The sequence below is a fragment of the Anas platyrhynchos genome, chromosome 20 (genome assembly GCF_047663525.1).
Source record: "Anas platyrhynchos isolate ZD024472 breed Pekin duck chromosome 20, IASCAAS_PekinDuck_T2T, whole genome shotgun sequence".
Classification (NCBI taxonomy): domain Eukaryota; kingdom Metazoa; phylum Chordata; class Aves; order Anseriformes; family Anatidae; genus Anas; species Anas platyrhynchos.
In genome coordinates, this window is record NC_092606.1 from 2,544,551 (window position 1) to 2,566,571 (window position 22,021).

A 22,021-nucleotide genomic window follows, 5' to 3' on the forward strand; every position below is an offset into this window, starting at 1 on the left:
GAGAGTGTCTAGACTGGAGACTGAAGGAACCATACAAACGTCCTCGTTTTTCATTATGTTGTATTATTAGACGTTGTAATTTATAAAGGAGGAAAAAACCTCACCAATTCTGATGTCAGCCATAGTCCATTAGAAGTAATTCACTTTCTTCCATCTTCCATCGTAGACATTGAGATGATTGCCTTTAACAACAGTGACTAGCAATAAATACACCAGGCTGCAGAGACCTCTGGCATGAGCTGTTATGGAAATTTCTGTGTACTGCTTCATTTAAACGTTTTGGTTTTTTTTTGCTGTTCCTTTTAATACTGGTCCAAAACATTCATTGTGTTGCTTTCATGTAAGGTCTTGGGACTCAAGTGAAGTTGTGGCTGCAAGTATCCCAAACTGAAATTTGGAGACAAAATTTGTGATCTGGGAGGGGTTAGGCCTCCTGCCTATTATTTTTTTGTAAGCTATCTCAAATCCAAAATTCTATATGTTATTTGCATTTTGGATTTCCATGTTCAAAAGAATGGGTGGTTATTTTGTTTTGTTTTCAGTGGAAATATGCTACCACCCCCAGAAGAAAGAAAACATTTAGTTTTGGAGTTAATGATTTTTTTTTTTTTTTTAAATCTTTGCATGTATCAAATGTGAAAACTGAGAAGGGGATGATGGTTACATAGTTGAAAAACAAATCAAAACGTGCGCTTTTTTTTTATTTTGCAAATATGTATTATTTTCCTCTCTGGTTGAGAGATAATGTAAACGTATTCCAAAATGAATTGGACTTTTTTTTTTTTTCTTCACTGTCCTAATTTTTAATCATCCGATTCTTCATTTTTGCTTATAATTTTAAAAGCATGTGGTGTGTTTTTTTTTTTTTAATTTTTCTAAATGGATTTCATTCAAGTATGATCAGGTTCCTCATTCTCTACTTAATATGTATTTCTAGTCCCGTGGATTCTAGCAAGTTACTTTCATTGATTTATAAAAATGAATAATAACATACTTCTGTTTTTAAAGGTATCTGAGTAAGTTTTGGGAAGACTGAAGAATGGCAAAAGCTTTGTTTCACTCCCCTGTACCTAGTTCTGTGGGATTTTGTAATGCATCATTTCTAAAGCATTAATCACGCAGTCACTGGATGTACTTAAATGGGCTCCGGATGACACACAGGCAAACACGTATTATACGTACACAAAAAAATTCTCTTCGTCTTGTATGTGAGGAAGATTATGGAAAAATTATACAAATGCTATCCATTGCTCAAACATGTTCTAATGAGAAACCACCAGCAAATAGTTAGTCATTGTTTGCAGACCACATTGCAAAGAAAAAGTTAAAAATACAGTAAAATTTACATGACGGAGTAACACTGCAAAATGAACTCAAAAGAAAATACTGCTCGGTTGACTAGCTGGCATGCAATCTGTGGTGTATGGCTTCTATTCATAGAAGTGAAATTAAAGGATGCAGTTAAACACAGTTGTGAAATGTCCAGTCCAACAGCTGCATTTAGTTTGTTTTTCAATTTCTCATTGCCTTTCTTGTTTATTAGCTGTGACTCTGAGGTCAGAATTAAAACAAATATTTTAATGGCAGCATTTATGATGTTGGCAGGGAGCGCTATGGCTTAGTGCTGTGATTTGGACAAGACTCGATATGGGTGGTGTGAGGTAGTCCCTTCAGACTTGAAACAGAGTCACAATTGGTGAGACTTTTCAAAGTATAATGTCTGTAAATCACAAAGCTGATAAGCATCGTGGAATCTGCTTTTGAGTTCTTTCAGCAAACTGGACGTACTTAAAGGATCTTAGTTTTAGAATGCCAAAAGGGAGGATCCTTTTATAGATTTTTACCATGTTAAAAACTAACAAAATTCCCCCACTCATTTTGACAGATCTGAGGTATAAAGGCCTTTATGAACTGTGATAATTAAAACCAACTTGTGTGTAAATTATACACGTCTATTCATCCTATAGAAATTGTTATACATGCTTTTAAAAGTAATTTTAGAGACTACAGGGCTGTAGTTTTATTTTAGTAAATCATCTTTACTCCACCACATTTAAAAGAAAATTATAGACATTTTATTTGTGCTAAAGCTGAATATTAGTTGCTAAATACATTGTTGTCCACACTTGTGCAAGTTCTGTAAAGTCACAGATAATGCAGTAAAAGCAGAATCTGTAAGGAGGGAAATAAGGTCAGTGTTTCAGAAATCACTTCCAGACTGATAGGTTTTTACATTATATTTACCATTTCTACTAGGCACTTTTCATGATAAACTCTGTTTCCCTTCTACCCTCTAGGAAAACAGAAAATTTTATAGACAGACCAAGATGAATTAAGTTTTATAAACAGTGAAGCTAAAAGGCTCTTCTTTTTCTATCTTAACTTCTTATTTAAATGTATAGTTTTGAATGTATAGTTATACATTACTAGGGTTTTGCAGAGGGTAAGTGGTAAATAATTCGGATTTTAGAAGTTCCATAGATTAAGGGTTTTAATACAGATTACACAGTGATCCAAGTTACATATTTTTTTTCACCTTCTTAATATTAAGACGTTAAATTATGCTGGGCTGTAAAACATGCCAGGAAACAGTTGGTTCAGCCTTGGAGTCTAAACCGTCTAGCTATTGAAAATGTTGTCAACAGGCGTAGAAACAGCACAGTCCCCTATTTTTTAATCTCCTGTGCTTTTTTCTTTTTTTAATTTTTTTTTCAGGCAATTTTTTTTGGCCTACATTATCATTTTTTTGCCTACCTGATGTGGCTCATGGGACAGAATTTTTAAGATTATCTAAAAAAGGAACTTAGTTCTCAATATCTATAGTCAATATTGTCACTCATACATGGATTCTATTTTTGCTATGGTTTAGAATAATAAAATCAGGATTTTGTAGGATATGTAGAAATTTTAAGCACAAAGGTGAATGTTCTTTTTTAGGGTAACTTGTGTTAAATCTCGTCCAATCAATAAATCAAGTGCGCATTTTACATCAAAGCTGCCTTCTCCTATAGATACCAAAAAGGGAATAGGAAGTTGAATTGTGTCTTAAAGTATAATTAATAAAACAGCAATTTCAATTCCCATGTTTAAGATCTTGTGTTTAATAAAAACAGTGAAGATATTGTTAAAATCAAGTTTTTTAGTGGAAATTATGTATTTTATGGTGGTAAAACTTCTGTCTGTTTTTTGACTGCTTAAGAATGTGCTTTCTAGTTATGGAGATTTTTGTCACTGATACCTGAATGATGTATCCAGACTTAACTGGTTTATTTTCATATCTAGGAAGATATTTTATAATCAATTTTTTGGTATTCCAATTAAAAACAAAATTAACAGAATGTCAAAATCATTGATCATTGCACAGGTTAGTGATGTTTTTTGACAAGCTTTTTGTATGATATATGAATGATAGCTGTGGTTTATAGGTCACATTTTGGATGGTTGGTGACAGTTTTAATGAACACTTTAAAGTCATATTCATTTTATTGTCTCTAACATAATTTCATTCTGTGCAATTCACTAGTTAATGGATAGTCTGTTCATTTATCTCGTGCATGGGTCAATAAGTTTTGTTCTCTCCTCCCTGTAGAGGGGAGGAAGGGCCAGATCCTCTCTTGCTTGCAAAGGAAGGTATGTTTTATATCATCTGCTCTCCCTGACACAGTCATTGTGGGATCGTGGTTTTAGCAGCAGCCCCACGAGTGGAGGGGAGGGTGCTGCAGGAAAGCACCCAGCATATACTGAGCTGTCTTCCTTCCCATGCAACACTAGTGGTTTCCTAGTGTGCTTTTTTTTTAATTTATTTTTAAATTTTTACGCTAACGATTTCATAAGACTGAAGGGAAGTTGCAGCCTACTTGTCTTTTACACTAGTGTACACTGTGGCACGTACAGAAGGAGAGTTTCACTTGGAAATTTAGGTATAAACGTCATTTGTAGATTGTTGCAGTTAATTTGTATGTTCTGGCGGCGTGAGCTCTGTCAGGATTGTGGTGGAGTCAGTGGCGGTAAGGCAAGAAGAGAATGTGCTTTATAAAGCTGAGAAATCTCCACGCTTTCTGGCTGTTGGATTCATGCAGCAGTTCTGTAAGTGGGTGTCAGGGTGAATAACCTCGGTGTCTGAAGTAAAATCCCCCGCCTCCAGTTGAACTCTGGTAGCATTTTTCCAGGCAGTACGCTGTGTTTCTGCCAGGTTGCTGAGATACTCGCCTCTCGGCCCTTATAGAAATTTGAGACAGTTAATTTTTGTTCTTAAAGCTGGCACCATTCCTTACGAGCATTTAGAGGGATGCCAGCTATCCACTGTGGCAACTGATCACGTGGCTGCATTTCCTTTGATTTTCTGTATTCTTCTGTGCCATTGAATTGGGATAGTCTTACATAAGGAGAGAACAATTTCTGGCTTACCCTGAGAGGCAGACCCTAGCTATCCTTTGCTGAAGATAATAGGAATCAGACCTTCGCAGTACTACCACGTTTATCAGTTGTTTTTAACCTTCACAAAGGAGGGCACTTTGCGAGCCTTGTACTGATTTTTGTGGTGCTCCTGGGTCACGAGGTATTAAAGATGCAGATGTGTGAGTAAGGGAAATGGAAATAATAATAATAATAAATTGTCATTTCCATTATTAATAAAGGCTAGAGCAGTCAGCCCTAAATTTTAGATATGTCCAGTAATTCTGAGAGCCTCGATATTCAAATATTGTGTTTGATTTTGAGGGGTGTCAGGACATCTATGCACTCTCACTGACAAAGGATTTTGGAAGTTGGGCTGAGCTACTGAGACAGGCAAAATGGGAAATTGTACTTAGGTCTTAATTCCTCGTTTCCACCTGTGCTAATTGGCACTGGTGGCAGCCCTCTGCTCCTCACAGCGGGTGTCTGCGGCCTGCTCCGCCGGGGCCTTGTGCGAGGGGCTCCCGGCCCTGTGGGGCCTGCCAGCCTCCACGCACCTTTGCCATCCTCCTGTGCGTTTGGCACAGCCTTTGACATGAATTCCTTCAAAAAGTCATAGTTGCATAGTAACTGTAACAGGACAAGCCGGTAACTTATTACAGGACTGCAGGAGATCTCGGTTTCAGGGTTTTGCTTTTGCTGTTGATCAAGGGCTGAGTACAGGGTTAGGGCTGAGGAGCAGCAGAGCCTCAGTGCTTTGCTCTTATTCCTCAGTACTGGGAGCATACATATAAATGTGTCTGATACTTGGATTTGTTTTGGGAGTCAGGTTAAGAGCAGAAGCTTGCACACTTATTAAAAGTTTAAATCTTAATCATTTGTGACTGTTGCTGTAAGAATTGTGCCTCATTTCTCAGTTACGCTGGGGAGGGAAGGCTTCATTGCCAAGAAATGTATCTTCATAAAATCATAAAATCCAGTAGGTGGCTGTGGATAGCCAGGAAAGATGAGAAGCATCCAGTATTGTTTGTTGTTTTTTAGAGGTTGTGTTTCGATTACCGATTTTGTTAAGGCAAGTAACTAGACTTACAGCTTCTGGAAAGGACATTTTGTTAGCTTAGTGGTGGTCTTCTCTTGGGACAGCACATTTCAATAAGAGATTCTCTGTCCACATCTTAAATATATCCATAGAAGTGTTTGCCAGCAACAGGATTTTGTCATGTTCTTATCATTTTTTGGGGAGGGGAATAATAGATGCAATATTTTTCAGTACAAATGCTTAAAAACAAATTGGAAATACTATAAGTAAAATGTTAATGTAGCAATACCTAAATATACCTTCAATTTGTCAGTAGCACAGCTTTTAAATTGGTGGGATGTGGGAGGTACATTCTGATATATACTAAGTAATATGTTATATATACATGTATATATCACACAGAAGTGTAAATTCATATAACTACCTTTCAAGTTCAGAACAGGATGAATGTTTTGATGAAGAAAACTTCTGCATAAGACAGGAAAGATATAGGAAGTAACACTTGATTGTTATTGAGTTAAGGGCAAGATTATTCATGATAAGAAAGATTCCAAAGAAACAGGTTTAGAGAGGGAGAAAGGAGTTCTCAGTGTACAAGAAGTGGGAGACTTTTCAAGCTGTGGTAGTTGATTGAATGAATAGTGGCATAATTCCAGCAAGGCAAGGGGAAGGGGCTAGAAAAGAAGTTTGCAAACAGTAAAGGAAACAAAGAGCAGAACTCAAAGCTATTGCTACGATTTCAATCCAGTTTATTAGAACAGGACAGGTTGAGAAGGTGGGTATCTTGAAAACAAACTATAAGAACTTCAAGCTTGTATTGTTAGGGATTGAAAGCTAAATTTAGTTAAGTTTAAAGACTGAGAAGCTGTCATTCACTCAAGGTCACACAGTTACTGAGTGGCAGCAAATACTACAATACTGTGTAGGATCCCTGATTCTGACTCCGTTGCTGAAACCAGTAAATGGCACATCAAACTCAGTTTGTACTTCGATTTTGTTGTTGCTGCTGATTACTGTAATTTTGATGTCAGAGAGAAACTTTTCAAATAAGATAATAAAAGGTTAGAAAGAAGTACCATTTTTATGTTTTTTTTTTTCTTTAAATGTGGTAAATAAATGATCTGCTTTCTAAAAGTGTTACTCCTGCCAGCTTAGCATCTGAGAGCTGTGAAGTGCAACACATCTAAATTTTAAATAATTACGCTTCCTTGGTTACAAAAGAGTTTTCCCGTCCATTAATAATGAGAAAATTAATGTTGGACCAGCAGTAAAACAGATTAAGCTGTATACCCCTTTTGATGCCTGACTGCACCTTTAACGGACCTGAAATTCCTCTGATTATTTAAATGTTCTATATTGAAACGTGATGGAGGCTTTGAGTTAATAGTTAAAGAGGTTTAAATTGGAATGTCTCTGCAGAAGTCTTTCCCATTGATTGGAGCAAGTGGGCAGAAAAATACCTTATTTGATTGTTGGGAAGCATTGATAGGGCCTCACACGTTAACAGATTTTGTTTCGTTTTGTTTTGTTTTTCCTACCTAACCTGTACAATCAGACTTTTAGTGAGCATGTGGATTACTTAAGGCTTAGAGATGTCTTTTATAACGGCAAGTGCTGTGTAAGCTAACTTAGTGAAATACTGATACGCCTGCAACCAGCACCTCATCTGTGCCTTGGACATTTATAATAACTGCACGTTTCTTAAGTTTCTTAAACTTTCTTTCAAGTTTGCACGACTAATCTTACTTTGGAATATCACCATCCTGGATACGTCACCTGGAGTAAAATAAGCTGTAATTATTTAATGACAGAATAATAACTTGTTTTTTCAATATTTATTTGGACTTGAATTGTTGCCTTCCATGACAAATGTATTAAACATACCAGAATGACCTCATATTCGATGACTTGCAATTACAAAGATTATGTCTGTATATGCCTGGGCAGAAGGTGAGAAATAATTCATGATCTATAGCTTGCTAGCATTGCTTTATGGTTTGTTTGTGAAGGAAAAGTGTTAACAGTCAAAGTTTTTGGCAGCAAGAATGTAGAAAAGAGAACTATCAAAGACAAGAAAAGCCAGTCTGTTTTAGCACAAACTATGGTTTGAACAAATTGTCTCATCGTAGTGATTAGTTAGGTTGACCTCAGTGAGAATGGCCTCTTTGTGAAATTATTTCAGCTCCGTATTCCTCTTTATTTTTAAAATTCTATTTGTGTAGAGCCCTCCCTCCTTTGTTCCTCTTTTTCTTAAATGCCTCCCTGCAGAAAACCAATTTTCATTTTATAGAAATACTCCCTTAAATCTAGAGCATTTCGTAGCTGAAGGTGGAAGACTTGAGGGTGTATTATAAATAAAGGGGGAATTCTTGCTCATTTTAAGTTCTCTATTAAATAATTAGAATTTCAAATAGCTATGAGTTAGGTAGGTATTGTTGAAAAATAGTCTTAAATAAAATCACTTTTTGTTTCCTGTGATTTTTACTCTGGAAACACACTGAAAAGGATCTTGAAATGAGAAGAAATGTATATGAAACCCTGTAATCAAAGCTGTGTGGCTGCATTTTGTGTAGGTGAAAGAAAGGTGTTCAAAAACAGGGCTATTGTTGTGATTTACAGTGCATTAATTCTCCCATTTTTAAATTTCAGAAAGATATGGTTATCAGTAGCTTAAATCCATCACTACTTAACCTTTTTGAAAACTTCAGGGTTCAGATCTTTATTAATCCAAGCACTGAACCTATGATCTCCAAAGAAATTTATCCCCAAACCAGAAATAAGTAGCAGTCAGCAGCAGTATTTCCTAGAAGGTTTGAATAGAGCTCATTTCCTCTTTTGGAGATCTGATTTTTGAGGAGGGGGAAGAAGATAGGGAATGTTTCTCTGTCGTCATCAAACTGATAATCTGCATGCAAATAAGATACTTCACTGGACCAGTGTGATTAAATTGTTCTGCTTTATCACCTGTCTTTTACTGCAGATAGAAGATAAATAAATTTATTTCCATCTATATACAATTTTTAATGTTTTTTTTTTCATTACTGCCAGAAATTCTGCCTTTGATGTGAGGCCTTGAGGAGGATGATCTCGGTCTCCTGTCTTTTTCTGCATATCCTGTTTCTGTCATTTTTCTGACAGTTTCAGTACTTTCTGTAGTCTCTTATTCCTCACGTTCAAAAATGCAGGAGTGTTAGTATCTTAGCTTCTTTAAGATTAAAAATATGCAGTTGCCCTAATCTAACATTAATTTACAATATATGTAATTTCTGTGTTTTGTACTCTACTGGAGAAAGTCACACAATTTATTGAAAGCTGGTACTGTAGTCACCTTTATACAGTCACCTTTTTATAGAAATCTTAAATTTTTTTAAAATCAGTGAAATTCACAGGTAAACAAGTTGAATTTTAATATAATACTGGATATATTGAAGAATGATGTGGACTCTTGTAAAGGTTGAAATGTTTGGCTATCGCTAATGGTGAATATACTCTGCTTTGATACATGATCAGTTTGTAATTAATTCTAAAATATATTAAAATTATTACTGGAACAGTCATTTAGCGCAGCAGGCATTGTTAATGAGTTGTTAATGTCTTTTAGGATTAAAGGTGCACAACTATACGGAAAGGGTAGAATTGTTTGTCATCTTCGATCTAGTGGCAGAAGTTCTGTAGACTTGAAGGAGGTCAGGATTTTACCCTGCCTCTGTAACATTTACTTTGCTGTTATTCTGATGAAAAGAGAAAAACACGACAATATATTTCAGCAGTAAAAATGTTTACTGCAATCTCTGCAACTACAACAAAACCCAAAACACTAATGTAACAGTGGTGGCTATGGGTTTGGATCCCTTTTGGAGGAATTACAAGCAGGGTTAAAAAGAAAAGGGAGTCTGTTCCCTTTGATCTTTTGCCCTCATTTACTCAGCTGCCCTCAGTGTGCGTTCTTTAGTTTAGGGAGGGAGAAATCCATCCTGATAAAGATTTAGTATTTATTGGGCCATCAGCTGTAGTCAGTTAGTGTTTGAAGCTGTTGAACAGTTTTTTAGTATATAAAGCATACCATTGAGCCATCTGTTGGACATGGTAAATGTCTGACAGTTTCCATACATCATCCCCAAGCTCCAAATATTCAGATTAAATATTTAATTGTCCTAAGAGTGTTACAGTGTATAGGGATCTCCAGAGCTTGTAATTACTTAGTAACTAAATAACTTTTTATTTTTTTTTGTTTCTTTTGACCTTGTGATTTTTTCTTAATATTTATTTTTGAACATTTTAGATATCATTATGTATTCTATTTTTGTAAGGGAATTTTGATTTTAAAGTCAGGTTTATTTCGGTCAGTCTTTTTTTTTTGTGACCAAATTTTGTAATGATGGCACATGTGTTACACTCAGAAGTATACACGGGCTTAGTAGCACTAATATTTGGATATATTTTGATTAGCATCAGCCTCAGAGAGGAGTTAAGTGAGTATAAATAAAGCTACTGTTTGTAGGTCAGGTCATACATTTCATAAAACCATGGACCATATAAGCTTCGTCACATCTTTGTGATTTGTACAAGGCTGCTTTTGCGGAGGAGCTGCAGTAAATAGAAATCCATCCAATTAGCACAAAGAGAGAAGAAACACAGAGCAAATGCATATGGACCGAATCAGGAGCCACTGTAAGTCAGCGTGGTTCCACTGAGCGCTCTGATCCTCTCCTTTGAAAACCTACAGAGCATAATAGTAACGTTTCATGGCATTATTCTCATACTAAAAAAAAAAAAAAATCTGAGAAGTTGTTTATTTTTTTTATCACTGTATAAACAGAATATTTTTGCAATGGCTATGCAGGTCTCCATGTGCATGGAATTGTAAGAATTGCATTCTTAATTTAAGTGTATCCATAAATACATGTTTTCTTCATGCAGTTGTACGCCTGCTTTCTTAAAATTTGTACTCTTAGTGTCTTTTATAACAAATCCAGCACAGCTTGAACGTGTTGAGTTTGTCGGTATGTAATTACAGAATGACATTGTTTTGGAAGGAGGAAAAAACCTTCTGTTATTCTGAAAGATGGCATTATTTAAAGTGAATTTACTCATGAAACCTAAACCCAGGGTGAAATTGTGTGTATCTCATTTGTATACATATAATAAACAACTATGCAGTTAGATAGGTGTTATAAATAGGATGTGGTGGAGATGCTTAGGCTGCTAAGGTTTCCTAGATTTTATAGCAAGTACCCAACTGAGATTTGCTGCTCTCTAATTTTGCCTTTTGGGCTAACCAGCTGACGCCTAGCTGAAAAGAGTTATGTTCCTACAAGGCCACAGAAGCCTTAGTATTCAGTCTCCGTCTCCTTTGGATTGTGGAGAACTCTGTGTACCATCAGCAACTTCAATCCCACCCTTTAGGCCAACCCTCATCTATCAAACCCAGGCTGAGAGCGAGCGAGAGGAAGCTCCCAGATAAACATACAGCAGCGCCTCAACTCCTAATCACTCTGGGCTTCCGCTTCCAGGCCCTATAATTAGAAGTCCTTCTTTTCCTTGTATTCCCAGTTGACGCAAATGCTTTTTGTGGCTTGGCACCTCATTTAGGGCGTGGGCTTAGTTTATGGCCAGGCCAGAGTCTGGTTTAGTCTTCTGATACTGCATAAATAGCTCTTAACCCACAGTCTACATCTGTACTGGTTTTTCCTTTTATGCATATATTCTCTGTATTTTTTAACGTTTCTGTCCTGAAAGAAGCTTATTGTTTCCCAAACAGAATGCATGAAAAGCAGGAAGCTCTAAATTAAGGCAGATGTGTCTATCAGGTAAAACAAAGCTTCAGTAATCTTAATTTTTTTGCATCTAGGACATCAGGTCCTTTTAAACTGGATTTTAATCATCTCTGTGGATTTGAAAAACCACACAGTAAAACAGTCATTAATTTAACCTAGCTGCATACCTCACATTACAGATTAAAAAAAAATCAAAATTTTGCCGAGAGATACATACTAAGTAATATCTGCTGTGCACATAAATTTCCACTGGGTTCTGTATATGCAAGACTTTCAATTGATTTCAGATGTTATCTGTTAAACAGGGATTAATGCCAGTTTGAAAAATAAGCAGGAAATCCTTGAGAATTACTCACTTTTCATCTATGATTATTCATACATAAAGTACATCATAAGAGAAAACATTTCGGAATGAACTTATGACAGCTTTAGCCCATATTTCCGTCTAAACAACTTTTTGGGAAAACTGTCACAAGGTCTTTCAGAAAGCGGAGCTGAAGTTTCCTGCACTTGAAAGTGAAAGTGAGGTAACTGCCACGCTTCGCATTCGTGCGTCTCTGCTGGGATTAGGTATTTCTCTCCTGGTGTCACGGAGTGCTGCAGCGGTCTTTTATGGCAGAGAGATGGAGAGAGGAACAAAAGAGTTGAGCTGTAATAATTGAAAACTGTGATTCGTCGGTGTGAAGCAACGAGAGATGGAAAATACCACACCAAAACCCAAGTCAAATATTCTAAAACATTAGTGACCTATTCTTTGAATAACAGGAATAAGTAAGATGTTTGAAAATACTGTTTTGTAAGTGTATGTTCTTTCACATCTGTGGTATTGTGCTTGGGACCTCTGTGTTGATACAACTCTGCAAGTAGATATTTGTAGTTCAAATGCAAATGTGAGTATGAAATCTGCTCCTTTAATTTAGTGAAAAAATAATTGCTAATACAAGTGAAGGGCCTGTTTTCTTTTGGCTTTCATGTAATAAAATGCATTTATTCCAAACAGTGACAGACAGCAGGATTTTAGATTAGATGTGCAAAATTGCCAAATCAGATACCACCCATCTTTCTGTCTTTAAGCGAATTCTTTTCCGCCCACAAATATATTATCTTTCACCTCTACTTCTTCAAGCTATCAAAAAAAAAGTCCCCCAAAACACAAAACCCAAAAAACCCCAAGGCAAGTAGAGCACATTAATACAAAACCAAGAAGTGTTTATATCATATGGAAATGATCAGAACTGCAGATAGGCAAGCACATTTCTCTGCTTAATTTGCTCCAATACTGCGTATGTCATCAAAAGAATGAACAGGTAGCACCGTATGCTATATAGATTTGTGTGACCTGCTTCTTCGTGTGTGTGCTCCCAAAGTGAGCACCCTAGCAAGGGGTAGATAGAAAATACTGATACGGAAAAATCTCTTTGTGAGAAGGGTGAAATTATATCATGTCTGCATACTGTGGGGTTTATTGCGCCATCCACAGACACCTGCATTTCTAGCCAATATTGGAAATAAGATACTGGTAAGCTAAACAATGGCTAGATTTGATGGACAATGCAGTATGGTAATTCCTGTGTTTTCACTGGCTCGTAATTATTACGCAGCTTTCTGTCTCCAGCTTCCAGACAGATTGTTGGCTCATTCAGAGTTTTTTTTACGATCCTCACTGCACTGTGCCATGTGATGGGATACACATGAAAAGTGTGCTCAAAGCTCTGGGTGCACTCAGCTCTGCGTATTCATTTATAAAAGGCTTCTAGCACCTCTGGGGAAAAAAAAATCCGGGTTTGTGAAGGCTGACTGTTTGCTGCTGAGAGAAGCCTTATGGATTCATCTCTTCCAGCTTTTCTTTCTCCAAGGGTCCTTTCCATCTGGAGTAAGAGGGAGGTCAAGAGGACCAAAAGCACACTCGACTTCCCTGTAAAGCTATCTAATGTGTGACGAGAGGCAAACATGCGAATACAGAAAACAAATACTGTTGAATTAGGTCTTCTGGAATATCCTTGCTCCACTAATAGTGGCAGCCTAATTCTAGCACACAACCCCCTATATTTGATTCCAATTTTCTCTACTGGAAACGCTATATATTATTGAGGACCGCACACTTCACTAGGAGGGAAGTGTATTTTGTGATGTTTCAAGAACAGAATTAATGCAAATTGTGTGCATAATCCCACACTAAAGACTTGGCTGACTTGCACTTGAGCAACTTTAGCTGTATTTCCTATCAACACAGTCACTACAAATCAAGGAAATTGCCAGTTAAGCCAACATTAACATCCAGACCAACCTCAACTCGCATGCCTTACCGCCCAAACATAATACCCAAATGCACTCGTGGATTTCTTAGCTCCATAACAAACTCTCTTTCATTTCTAACACTCAGACCCGGAGCAGCAGCCTGCAGCAGTGAAAGTATGTCTACTGGAGAGAATCTTGCTGAGGTCGGATTTAAAATTCTGCATTTGTGTGATTTTGAGGAAATGGTTGTGTGCAACATGGGTGGCCTGGCTTTCTGTCCAAGCCCTACCAGCACAGTGGTCAAGCCGAAAAGGAAACTTTTAGGCAAATTTGTCTCTATATGCAATTTACATTTCTCTGCAATTCCGTATCTTACTGCTGGCGTGCCTCGTTCTCAAAAGTATTTGTCTTCACAAGATCTTTCTAAAAGTGACGGTCGAGAGAAACTGAGGCCTGTGCCTGTAGGCGATGAGGTGCAGGGGCTGTGGCGGTGCTGTGAGGGGAGGCCTGCAGGGCCGTGCTCCTCCTGGGAACCCACGCGTGCTCGGGGAATGCCGTTGGGCCCAGAAGGTCGACGTTTTGGCTGAAATGTTCCTATTGGGATTAAGGGCAGAGGTATTTCAGCACTGTCAAGGAGGGAAAACACTCAGGGCAGCGATGGAGTGATGTGGTAACGGTGGTTCTGCAGAAAAGTTAATTTAACTTAATCTTTACTGAGAGAGTGTTTCCCTGCTGCTCAGAACATGAGAGCTTTATTATGTTTTTTTCCCAGTCTAATTCTGAAGTTTTAAAAGTGGTGTGTGATGGACTTCAGTGGTAATTAAGCATGAGGGTTTTGGAATTTGTACAGAGTGTGTTTGTTTAGCAGCTGTGAGTGGGTAAATAAACTGAAAACACAAACATTTTTATGACAGAAATAACATGATCATTTGTCCTTTGAATAGGTGTCATGTAAAATGTGAAGACCTACATTTTTTTCCTGAAGGATAAGAGATTTCAATTCTGTTTTAAGTGGAGAATCAACACAACTAGAACTGTACAGAAAATCCCTGGTTTTCTTTACCAATACCTTGAAAATTATTTAGAAGGCACTTAAATGTACCTACTCAACTGCTTAAATCGCTTTGCACTTGAAGTTAATAAAATGTTAGATGTTTGTTTTGGGTGGTAAATTTCATTAATAAGCTAATACGGACATTTTTACAGAGAAAAATAAATCTGAAGTGTATTTATTGTAGTTTTAAATGGTGCCATGGTGCTGTACTTTTCTTATATATGCAAAATGTTTATTTTTTTGGTATAAAAATTTAAGCTTTTATGGTAAGTTGACCTTAAATATCTGTTTGTAAAGTTAAAACTGGGTTATGGACTGACATATAGAAGGAGAAAAAGTAAACAGCATATATAAGTTACTGTGATTCTACTGATCTTCTAATTTAATCATTTCAGTACATCCATCAGTGGCCTGTTTTCAATGAAGTTAGTACCTAATTTAATATTTCACTTGAAAGCTCTCAACTCTGATTTGCTGCCTTTCAAGCAATAAATCAGACAGTTTCTTTCATATACGTTTATAAGAAAGATGCTTCTTCAGTATTGTTTTTGGTATGGGTTATTTTAGCTGTGTTTTGTACTGTTTCTACTTTCTAAAATAGTGTGGAAACATCAATCTTTTTTTCATACTGGCTCTTTTATAGTGAAGAGCATTTGGGAGTTTCCAGTGTTCATCACTTCATTGTTTTATATTGGTCACACAAATTTTAGTTTGAATATTCCCAGATTTTTCAATTGACTTTGATAGATTTGTACTGTTCTACTTCAGCAGTCATAGTGTTGTATGATTTCAGTTGAAGTTTGGATTCATTTTTTATGAAATGAATCCTTTACAATTCAGTAATTTTCCTGCAACTGTTTTCTTTTGTTTACAGAAAACAAATTATAAAACACTCTAGCTTTTTTAGATAGACATTCTTAAGCCTCTTCTTTTGAAGTGATTAATCTCTTGTGCTTTTCTTTTTCTTTTCTTTTCTTTTTTTTCTTTTCTTTTCTTTTCTTTTTTTTTTTTTTTTTACCCAGGGATGTTGCTGGTCACTACTGACACATTAGGCCATGATTTCCATGTTTTTCAAATACTGACACATCCTTGGTCATCATCACAAAGTGCCGTCCATCATTTGTATACACTTCACAGGGGAGAGACTGAAGCCAAAGTAAGTTAAACTATTTGCTGAAGAATAATCCCCAGACACCTTATACATTTTGTGTATGTTGGCACTTTAATGTTTGTTTCAGCACAGAAAGAGCCTTTCTTATGTTATAGCCGCAAAAAGGATAAGAGCATAGCGTTTAACCTGGACAATAATAAATTCTTGCCCTTTACAATGAGGTGCTGTCAGATTTATTCAGATATGACACTGCCTCCAAAGAGCCCAGATTATTAGCTGTGTTTGTACTTAACCTTTTCTCATGTAACATGTTAAACATTTGTCTAGTGCCTGTGAAGCAATTGTCAGGGTTTGCTTGACTTGGGTGGTAAAAGCCAAAGAAAGGCAATCAGAGGGTTGAAAGCAAGAGTTAATCAAAGGACTGTGATTAACTTTTATCCACACTTTAGCAAAATGGGGGATCTTGTTGGAGACTGTAGTGATAGAGTTTTAACTTGCCAATTTGACAAGCCCTTTCCTAAAGATTAAGTTAGGCTAGATCATAATAGTGTGAAAGGGTCTGAAATTATATTTCAAAAATGCTCAATAAACTGTTTTACTGGTAACATGGGAAAATGTTAGAGGTATCACTCTATCAGTGTTTGCAAGCATCACTGTGGTAGGAGTAGTGCAATGTATTCTGCCTAGATCCGTCACTGCACTGCTTTTGGGCATCAGGAGAGCCTCACCTTTGTAGCATTGAGTAACTGTTGAAGAACCTGTTTTAAATACATAAATAAAAATGTCACCAGAGGGTAAGAAATGAGTCTTGCACTTGCTGATGCAATTACACACTGAAAGCACAAGCTTGTGACAGGCTGGCAGATGTAAACTTGTGTGACAGAGAGAAGCCTCGGGCACTGTGATTATGACCCTGACACTGGAAGCTTGGATTATTGTGGTACCATGATTACAGTTGCTTCAAACCTTTTTTTTCCTATGGGTTGTGCAGTTTCCCTTAAGTTTTTTGCCTTACCTTTAGGAAGGTGTGGCAGCTTTATTTAATAATGTAGTCGTTGATAATGTTTTAGTTTATGTGAATATAAATTACTGGTGGTTTAAACACCCCAAAGCACTGCTGCTGCTGCACTGACAAAATGAAATTACAATTATAGGTAATGGTTTCTTATAGGAAGGAATAGCTAATCTGAAAAGTGAGAGGAAATTAGGAAAAAATGATTCAATATATGGGGTAATACATATAATAATTATCTCATAAATATTTTTTATAAATAATATAACAGGCACTTATTAGAGATCCGTCTGTACTTATACTCTGTCATCTACTAGAGTGTGTAATATAATGCCCTTAGTGTGTCATTTTTATTTTGCTTTCTTAGAAAAAAAATGTAAATATCCTATAACCAAAGTGTATTAGTCCAGTCAGTAGGAACAAAGACGTTCTTCTTTATTTTACAGCTGATAAATTTATTTTTAAGGCGTACACTGGAAAGCAAACATGACATGTTTTAGGACTAAACCTTTATTGATGCAAGTCTTTTGGATACAGCATTAGCATCTGTGTGAAGGTATTGCATTAAAATTTTCAGAATCAACATAGTAAATTTTTTTCTTCATTTGCCACAAAGTTTTCATTTGGGACATGAACAGTATAGCTTTTGGAATAGTATAAGATAGAGAAAGTTCTAACCAGTCTGAGGCATATTGGTGGATTTTACAGATCCCTTGATAATTAAACTATCCAGCAACAGTATTGGTACCTGGGATTCTCAATGTACATCTATCATTTAAAACATTTACATAATACAATGGATGTTTCTGTTTTTGCTTTTGGAATAACATAGTGCTTTTGGTTGTGTAGTAAGAAGGGTGTGAGTAGCACTAGACAAGAAGATTGGAGGCTGTTCAATTTAAAATTCTCAATGCAGATATTCTGAGAGACATTCTGGAAGCCTCCGTACCTTTTTTCTTGGTTGGAACAGTATTCATACATTTGCAACCAGACGTTTTATCCCTGTTTTAAAGCTAATTGTGAATCAAGGCCAATGGTCTTGAAGGTCACCTTCTGTACTGGAGCTATAAAAAGTTCTAATTTATGTTGATGGACACGAGTGATTATCAGTGTCAAAACTAGTTTAGTTAGTTCTCATTATAAATGGTTTAAACATCATCGTATGCCCTTGTTATATTGGTATTTTAATATCTGTACTGAAATCATCTACTTCACCTCATCCCTCATGGTCTCTGGGCAGACCAGTAGCTTTGTATGTCTCACCTGCCTCCTCAGAGAAGGTGCCGGGAAGTCCCTCCTCTCTGTCACTTGTGTACAGAAGCATCTTAAGTGGATTAAGCTGCCTGCTTAATGTTTAGTAAAGAAAAAGAAGCAAGTGTTGAAATTGCCATTATTAAATCTCTGTTTGATTTACTGCAAACAAGTAGTCTCTCTGAGTCACCCCTATGTCTTTCTATGAAGTCGGATATATTAGTTATACCTTTACTTTAACTTAATAAAACTAAAGAATATATGCTCCACTGTGCATTATTTTTTCTAAATTCATGACAAAGTCTGATTTGGTTTGGGGTTGAGAAAATTCAGCCTGAAAGACAGTATCTGTCTTTCTTTATTTCTGAAATGCACAGAGTGGTTGAGAAGAGATCTGTAGAGGTTGTCTCCTTTCGTGGATGTCAGGATCTTGTCCTCAGCCAAAGCACAATTTGCACTGAGCATTTGAAGTGAGATGGCCACTCCAACCGGGCAGCATCACTGAAATCATCCATTAATGAATGGGGTAACACAGAGACTTCGCACTTGGATTTTTATAAAAGGAAAAATGAAAATTTGTTTCAATACAGAACGTTGTGTTTGCCCAGACAGTCTATCCCGATAGCTCCAGCCATGCTAGTTGGAACGTTTCTGTTGGATGGGGGAGAGAGGGATGAGGCTGCTGTAAGTTTCCCAAGATGAGCTTTCAGTGCTCTAAAATGTAGCTCACAGCAGATTGTGCTGCTGTTCAGTGTACGATCATAAGCACTTTCTGAATTACCTGAGTTCATCATCCCCTGGAGTGGTGTCCAAAGGCAGCTGCTAGCTGTCTTCTAAATTGTTAGTGATCTTTTTAGGGCTTTACTGCCCTGCAGTCCTCTTGGCATTGGCTTCAGGATGCTGAGGGAGATTGAGGTGCTGTGCTGCGGTAAGTAGGTTTCTTGAGCTTGTTTTCCTCCTGGTTTGAAGTGAAAGGTAAGTAGTAGCACTCTCCCAGACTGTTCACAGCTGGTCTTCATAACACGGTTTTCCTTTTCTCTTTCTGCATGCTTTGAACAATGAAGCAGAGTGTTATTGAGCATTAAAGTGTTGTTATTGCAAATCTATGTTGTATTAGCTGACTTTGAGCAGCAAATACAGGAAGAAGTCTTATCAGCTGAATAAAACATTGAGACTGTGAAGATCACTCAGTTCCTAACTAAGCCACTAGCTTTTTTGTGTGACCAAGATCAAGATGGGTTAAGATGGAAAGTGGACCTCTGTCTCCTAAGGGAATTGTGAGGACAACGGCCTTGAAAGAATGTGAAGTACTCAGATACTTTGTTGGTTTGAGTGATGTGAGTCCTAAGGTCACAACTTGCAAGTTACTTTTCTGCAAACACAGTCAGAAGCCAGTCTTTTGGTTACACTGAATTAAGATCTTTTAGTCTTTAAGACCTACTTAGGCTTTAGATTTTTTTTTTTTCTTAAGAGAACAAGAACCAGCATGTTGGATGCACTATGTTAAATCACGAAGGCCCACTGTGAGTGCTGGTCGTATTTAACCGTGGCAGAGAGAGTACTAAAGCTGTTAGAGATCCATGCTTGCACAATTCTGCTGCAAAAGGAAAAATGTGTATGTGGCACCCATTTTGGTTAAGGATAGATTTCTGACTGTAACAGTTCTTGCATTGTGAGTCAACACTCACTGCACTCATTTTTATCCAAGAGCATTTTATAAAGTTTTTAATGAAGATATAGCATGTTCTGAGTTGAGGAAGTTCATTTACTTGCAGATGAAAGTTAGTCTGTCACCTGATGATCCTTTCCTTTTGATCTTAAATTGTAAACAGAAAAAAAAATCCTTGAAAACAGCATTATCTCAACCTAGAACAAATAAACGGAACGATAGCATCAGTGGGCTAGTGGCCAGGGTCCTCTGTAATCTTTTACGCTGTCAGACTTTTGTTATTCTGCCTCTCAAACTGCTGTTATAACTGACTTCAGTCAGTATAGGTAAACAGAGGGAATGATAAAAACATTCCAGCATGGGCTGCCCCAGAACACAGGCTGTTTTACACTTCTCTGTGGGACACGTGCATGTTTTCCTGTTGTGATTTCATGGAGATTATTGAAACTTGCATCACGTACTGAGTCCAGGTAGTGAAACACCGGATTGGTTAGCAAATGTCTGATATAAACCTTCATGGTTAATGGAAATTTCTTTCTTTATCGTGGCATAGTTATGGAGTCACAATTATTGAACTATTCCCTGGAAGAGAGACTTACTCATTTCGAGGAAAGAATCTGGGGACAGTCTTGAAATAATAAAGATTGATTAAAAGAAGTTGATCGGTCTTTGATGAAAGCAGACAATAAAAAAACTGCTGCAGTTAGAAGTAGCTTAGCTAACTAGGGGAGACTGAGCTCAAAGCATGGTGGTGCCTGCAATGTTGGTTATTAATACAGAGCAGCTATTCGGGCTGGAGGACCCTACCTGAATGCCTCAGTGTGCCCAGGTTCTGCTGTTGTTTTTATACAGAATCGAAATCAGTTTTTACTACTTAGGGAGGGCAGAGTTAGGTCCATGTGGGTCTGATAAATCATATTGTGTAGTTCATGATTTTATTATTTTTTCATTTATGTTTGTTGTCATGTCATTTCCTTAATTTTCTCAACCAAACAAAAGTTAAATACAGAGCAGTTCTCTAATTAATTTTGACCCTTACCTCCTCAGCACTGCTGCTTTCATGTTGTTCAGCACTTTTTTTTTTTTAATTGTTCTTTCTGCCATCTTCCTGCACAGCATAATTAAATACTTAGGTCATGTCCTTCAAATAATGGCATGTTTTCTCTGTGACAGTGCATAGGGTGCATGAAACAGGATTACAATCCTATTGCAGTAGTGCTGCTCATGCTTTATTGTTGTTTCACTTCAATGTTGAGGTACGATTTAACGTAGTAAAATGCCCAGGAATATACACAGTTACTGGTGGAATTTACCACACCTGAAAAAGGGGCAGCAGGAGAAGAAGAGCACTAGGAAGATCAAAATGCATTTTAATCATTGTTTCTTGTAATGACCGTGAATATTCACGGTGCAGTGCTGTGAGCTGTGCTGTCTGCTGCCTTCTGCACACATCAGGAGGGGATGTGCCTTGGGAGGACACGAGCAGCAGCACGTCAGTGTGGGGCTTTGCAGCCCCTTCTTTCCCATCACTCGCCTCTGCCCTATAGGTACCGTGATAGCCCAGTACAGCTCCTTCTCCGCTGTAAGAAAACAAGTGATAGCATAAATGTAAGTGTTGTGCAGCAGGTTAGTACAATATTAACTTTCAGAAGCGATGAAATCGAGAGGCTGGGTATGGGCTGCCACTCATTCCCAGGAGTCGTGGTAAACAAGGTCACTGCCTGTCCCGTGTGATTCCTTGTGTAATCAGCCATACCTCTGACTACCCCATTTCAATCAACTGCTTTTAAAATAAGTTTTCTGTGTGCTGCCCTTGCTTCTGTTTTGTTTTGTCCCAGTTAATGGCTTGAACTATTTTTTTTAAATGTTATGATTATATTCTAATTAACTTCATATTCAAATTTGGAGAAGCTGTGAGAATAAAGAATGATAGCAAAAACTTAAATAGATTTCCTGTGTATAAAAAGTAAATCTATATCGTCTTTGAAGATGTAGGCTCAGCTAATTTCCTCCAGATTCTCATAATATCAGAAATAATGTTTTGGTCTGTACAGTCCTGGAAGCTGCTCTTCAGTTCGAGCGGTAGATCCACGACATACCCCTGTAGGAGTCCATACGCTACATTACCCCACTGTCTTAGCTAAGACTCTGAACACAAAAGCTAGGTTTTCATGGGGTTTTCTGAAGGATTTTCCAAGCACAGGAAGGTAGGCTCATGGAGTTACAAAGAAGCATTTCCAAGAGGACGACCCAAGCAGTGTGACTGGGGATTCTTATTTCACATCTGCACTATTTGGAATTCGTGGAGCAGGCTGAATACTCCATAAAAGAAGGACAACATTTGAGTACAGCAGGAGTTGCAGAATATCTGCTTTGGCCAGAGGAGCACTGAGGACACGCTCTGTTACAACACTCTGGAGTTGTCTGAAGCGCCTTCTTTTGGGCCAGCAAAGGCTTTGGTATTCCTAATGCAGA

The 22,021-nt window shown here is 37.3% G+C and overlaps 1 protein-coding gene across 15 annotated transcripts in view; it reads left to right on the top strand.

Moving 5' to 3' along the window:
- Positions 1-22,021, top strand: part of BCAS3 (BCAS3 microtubule associated cell migration factor) — a 353,580-nt gene that overhangs the window by 86,603 nt on the left and 244,956 nt on the right. For all 15 annotated transcript variants that reach the window (XR_011804336.1, XM_038165977.2, XM_038165973.2 and 12 more), the window contains exon 14: positions 15,526-15,659. Coding sequence is in view for 14 of the 15 variants with exons in the window: in XM_038165977.2 (XP_038021905.1) it covers positions 15,526-15,659 (134 nt within the window). In the remaining variant the exon portion in view is untranslated. The remainder of the gene's footprint in view (positions 1-15,525; positions 15,660-22,021) is intronic.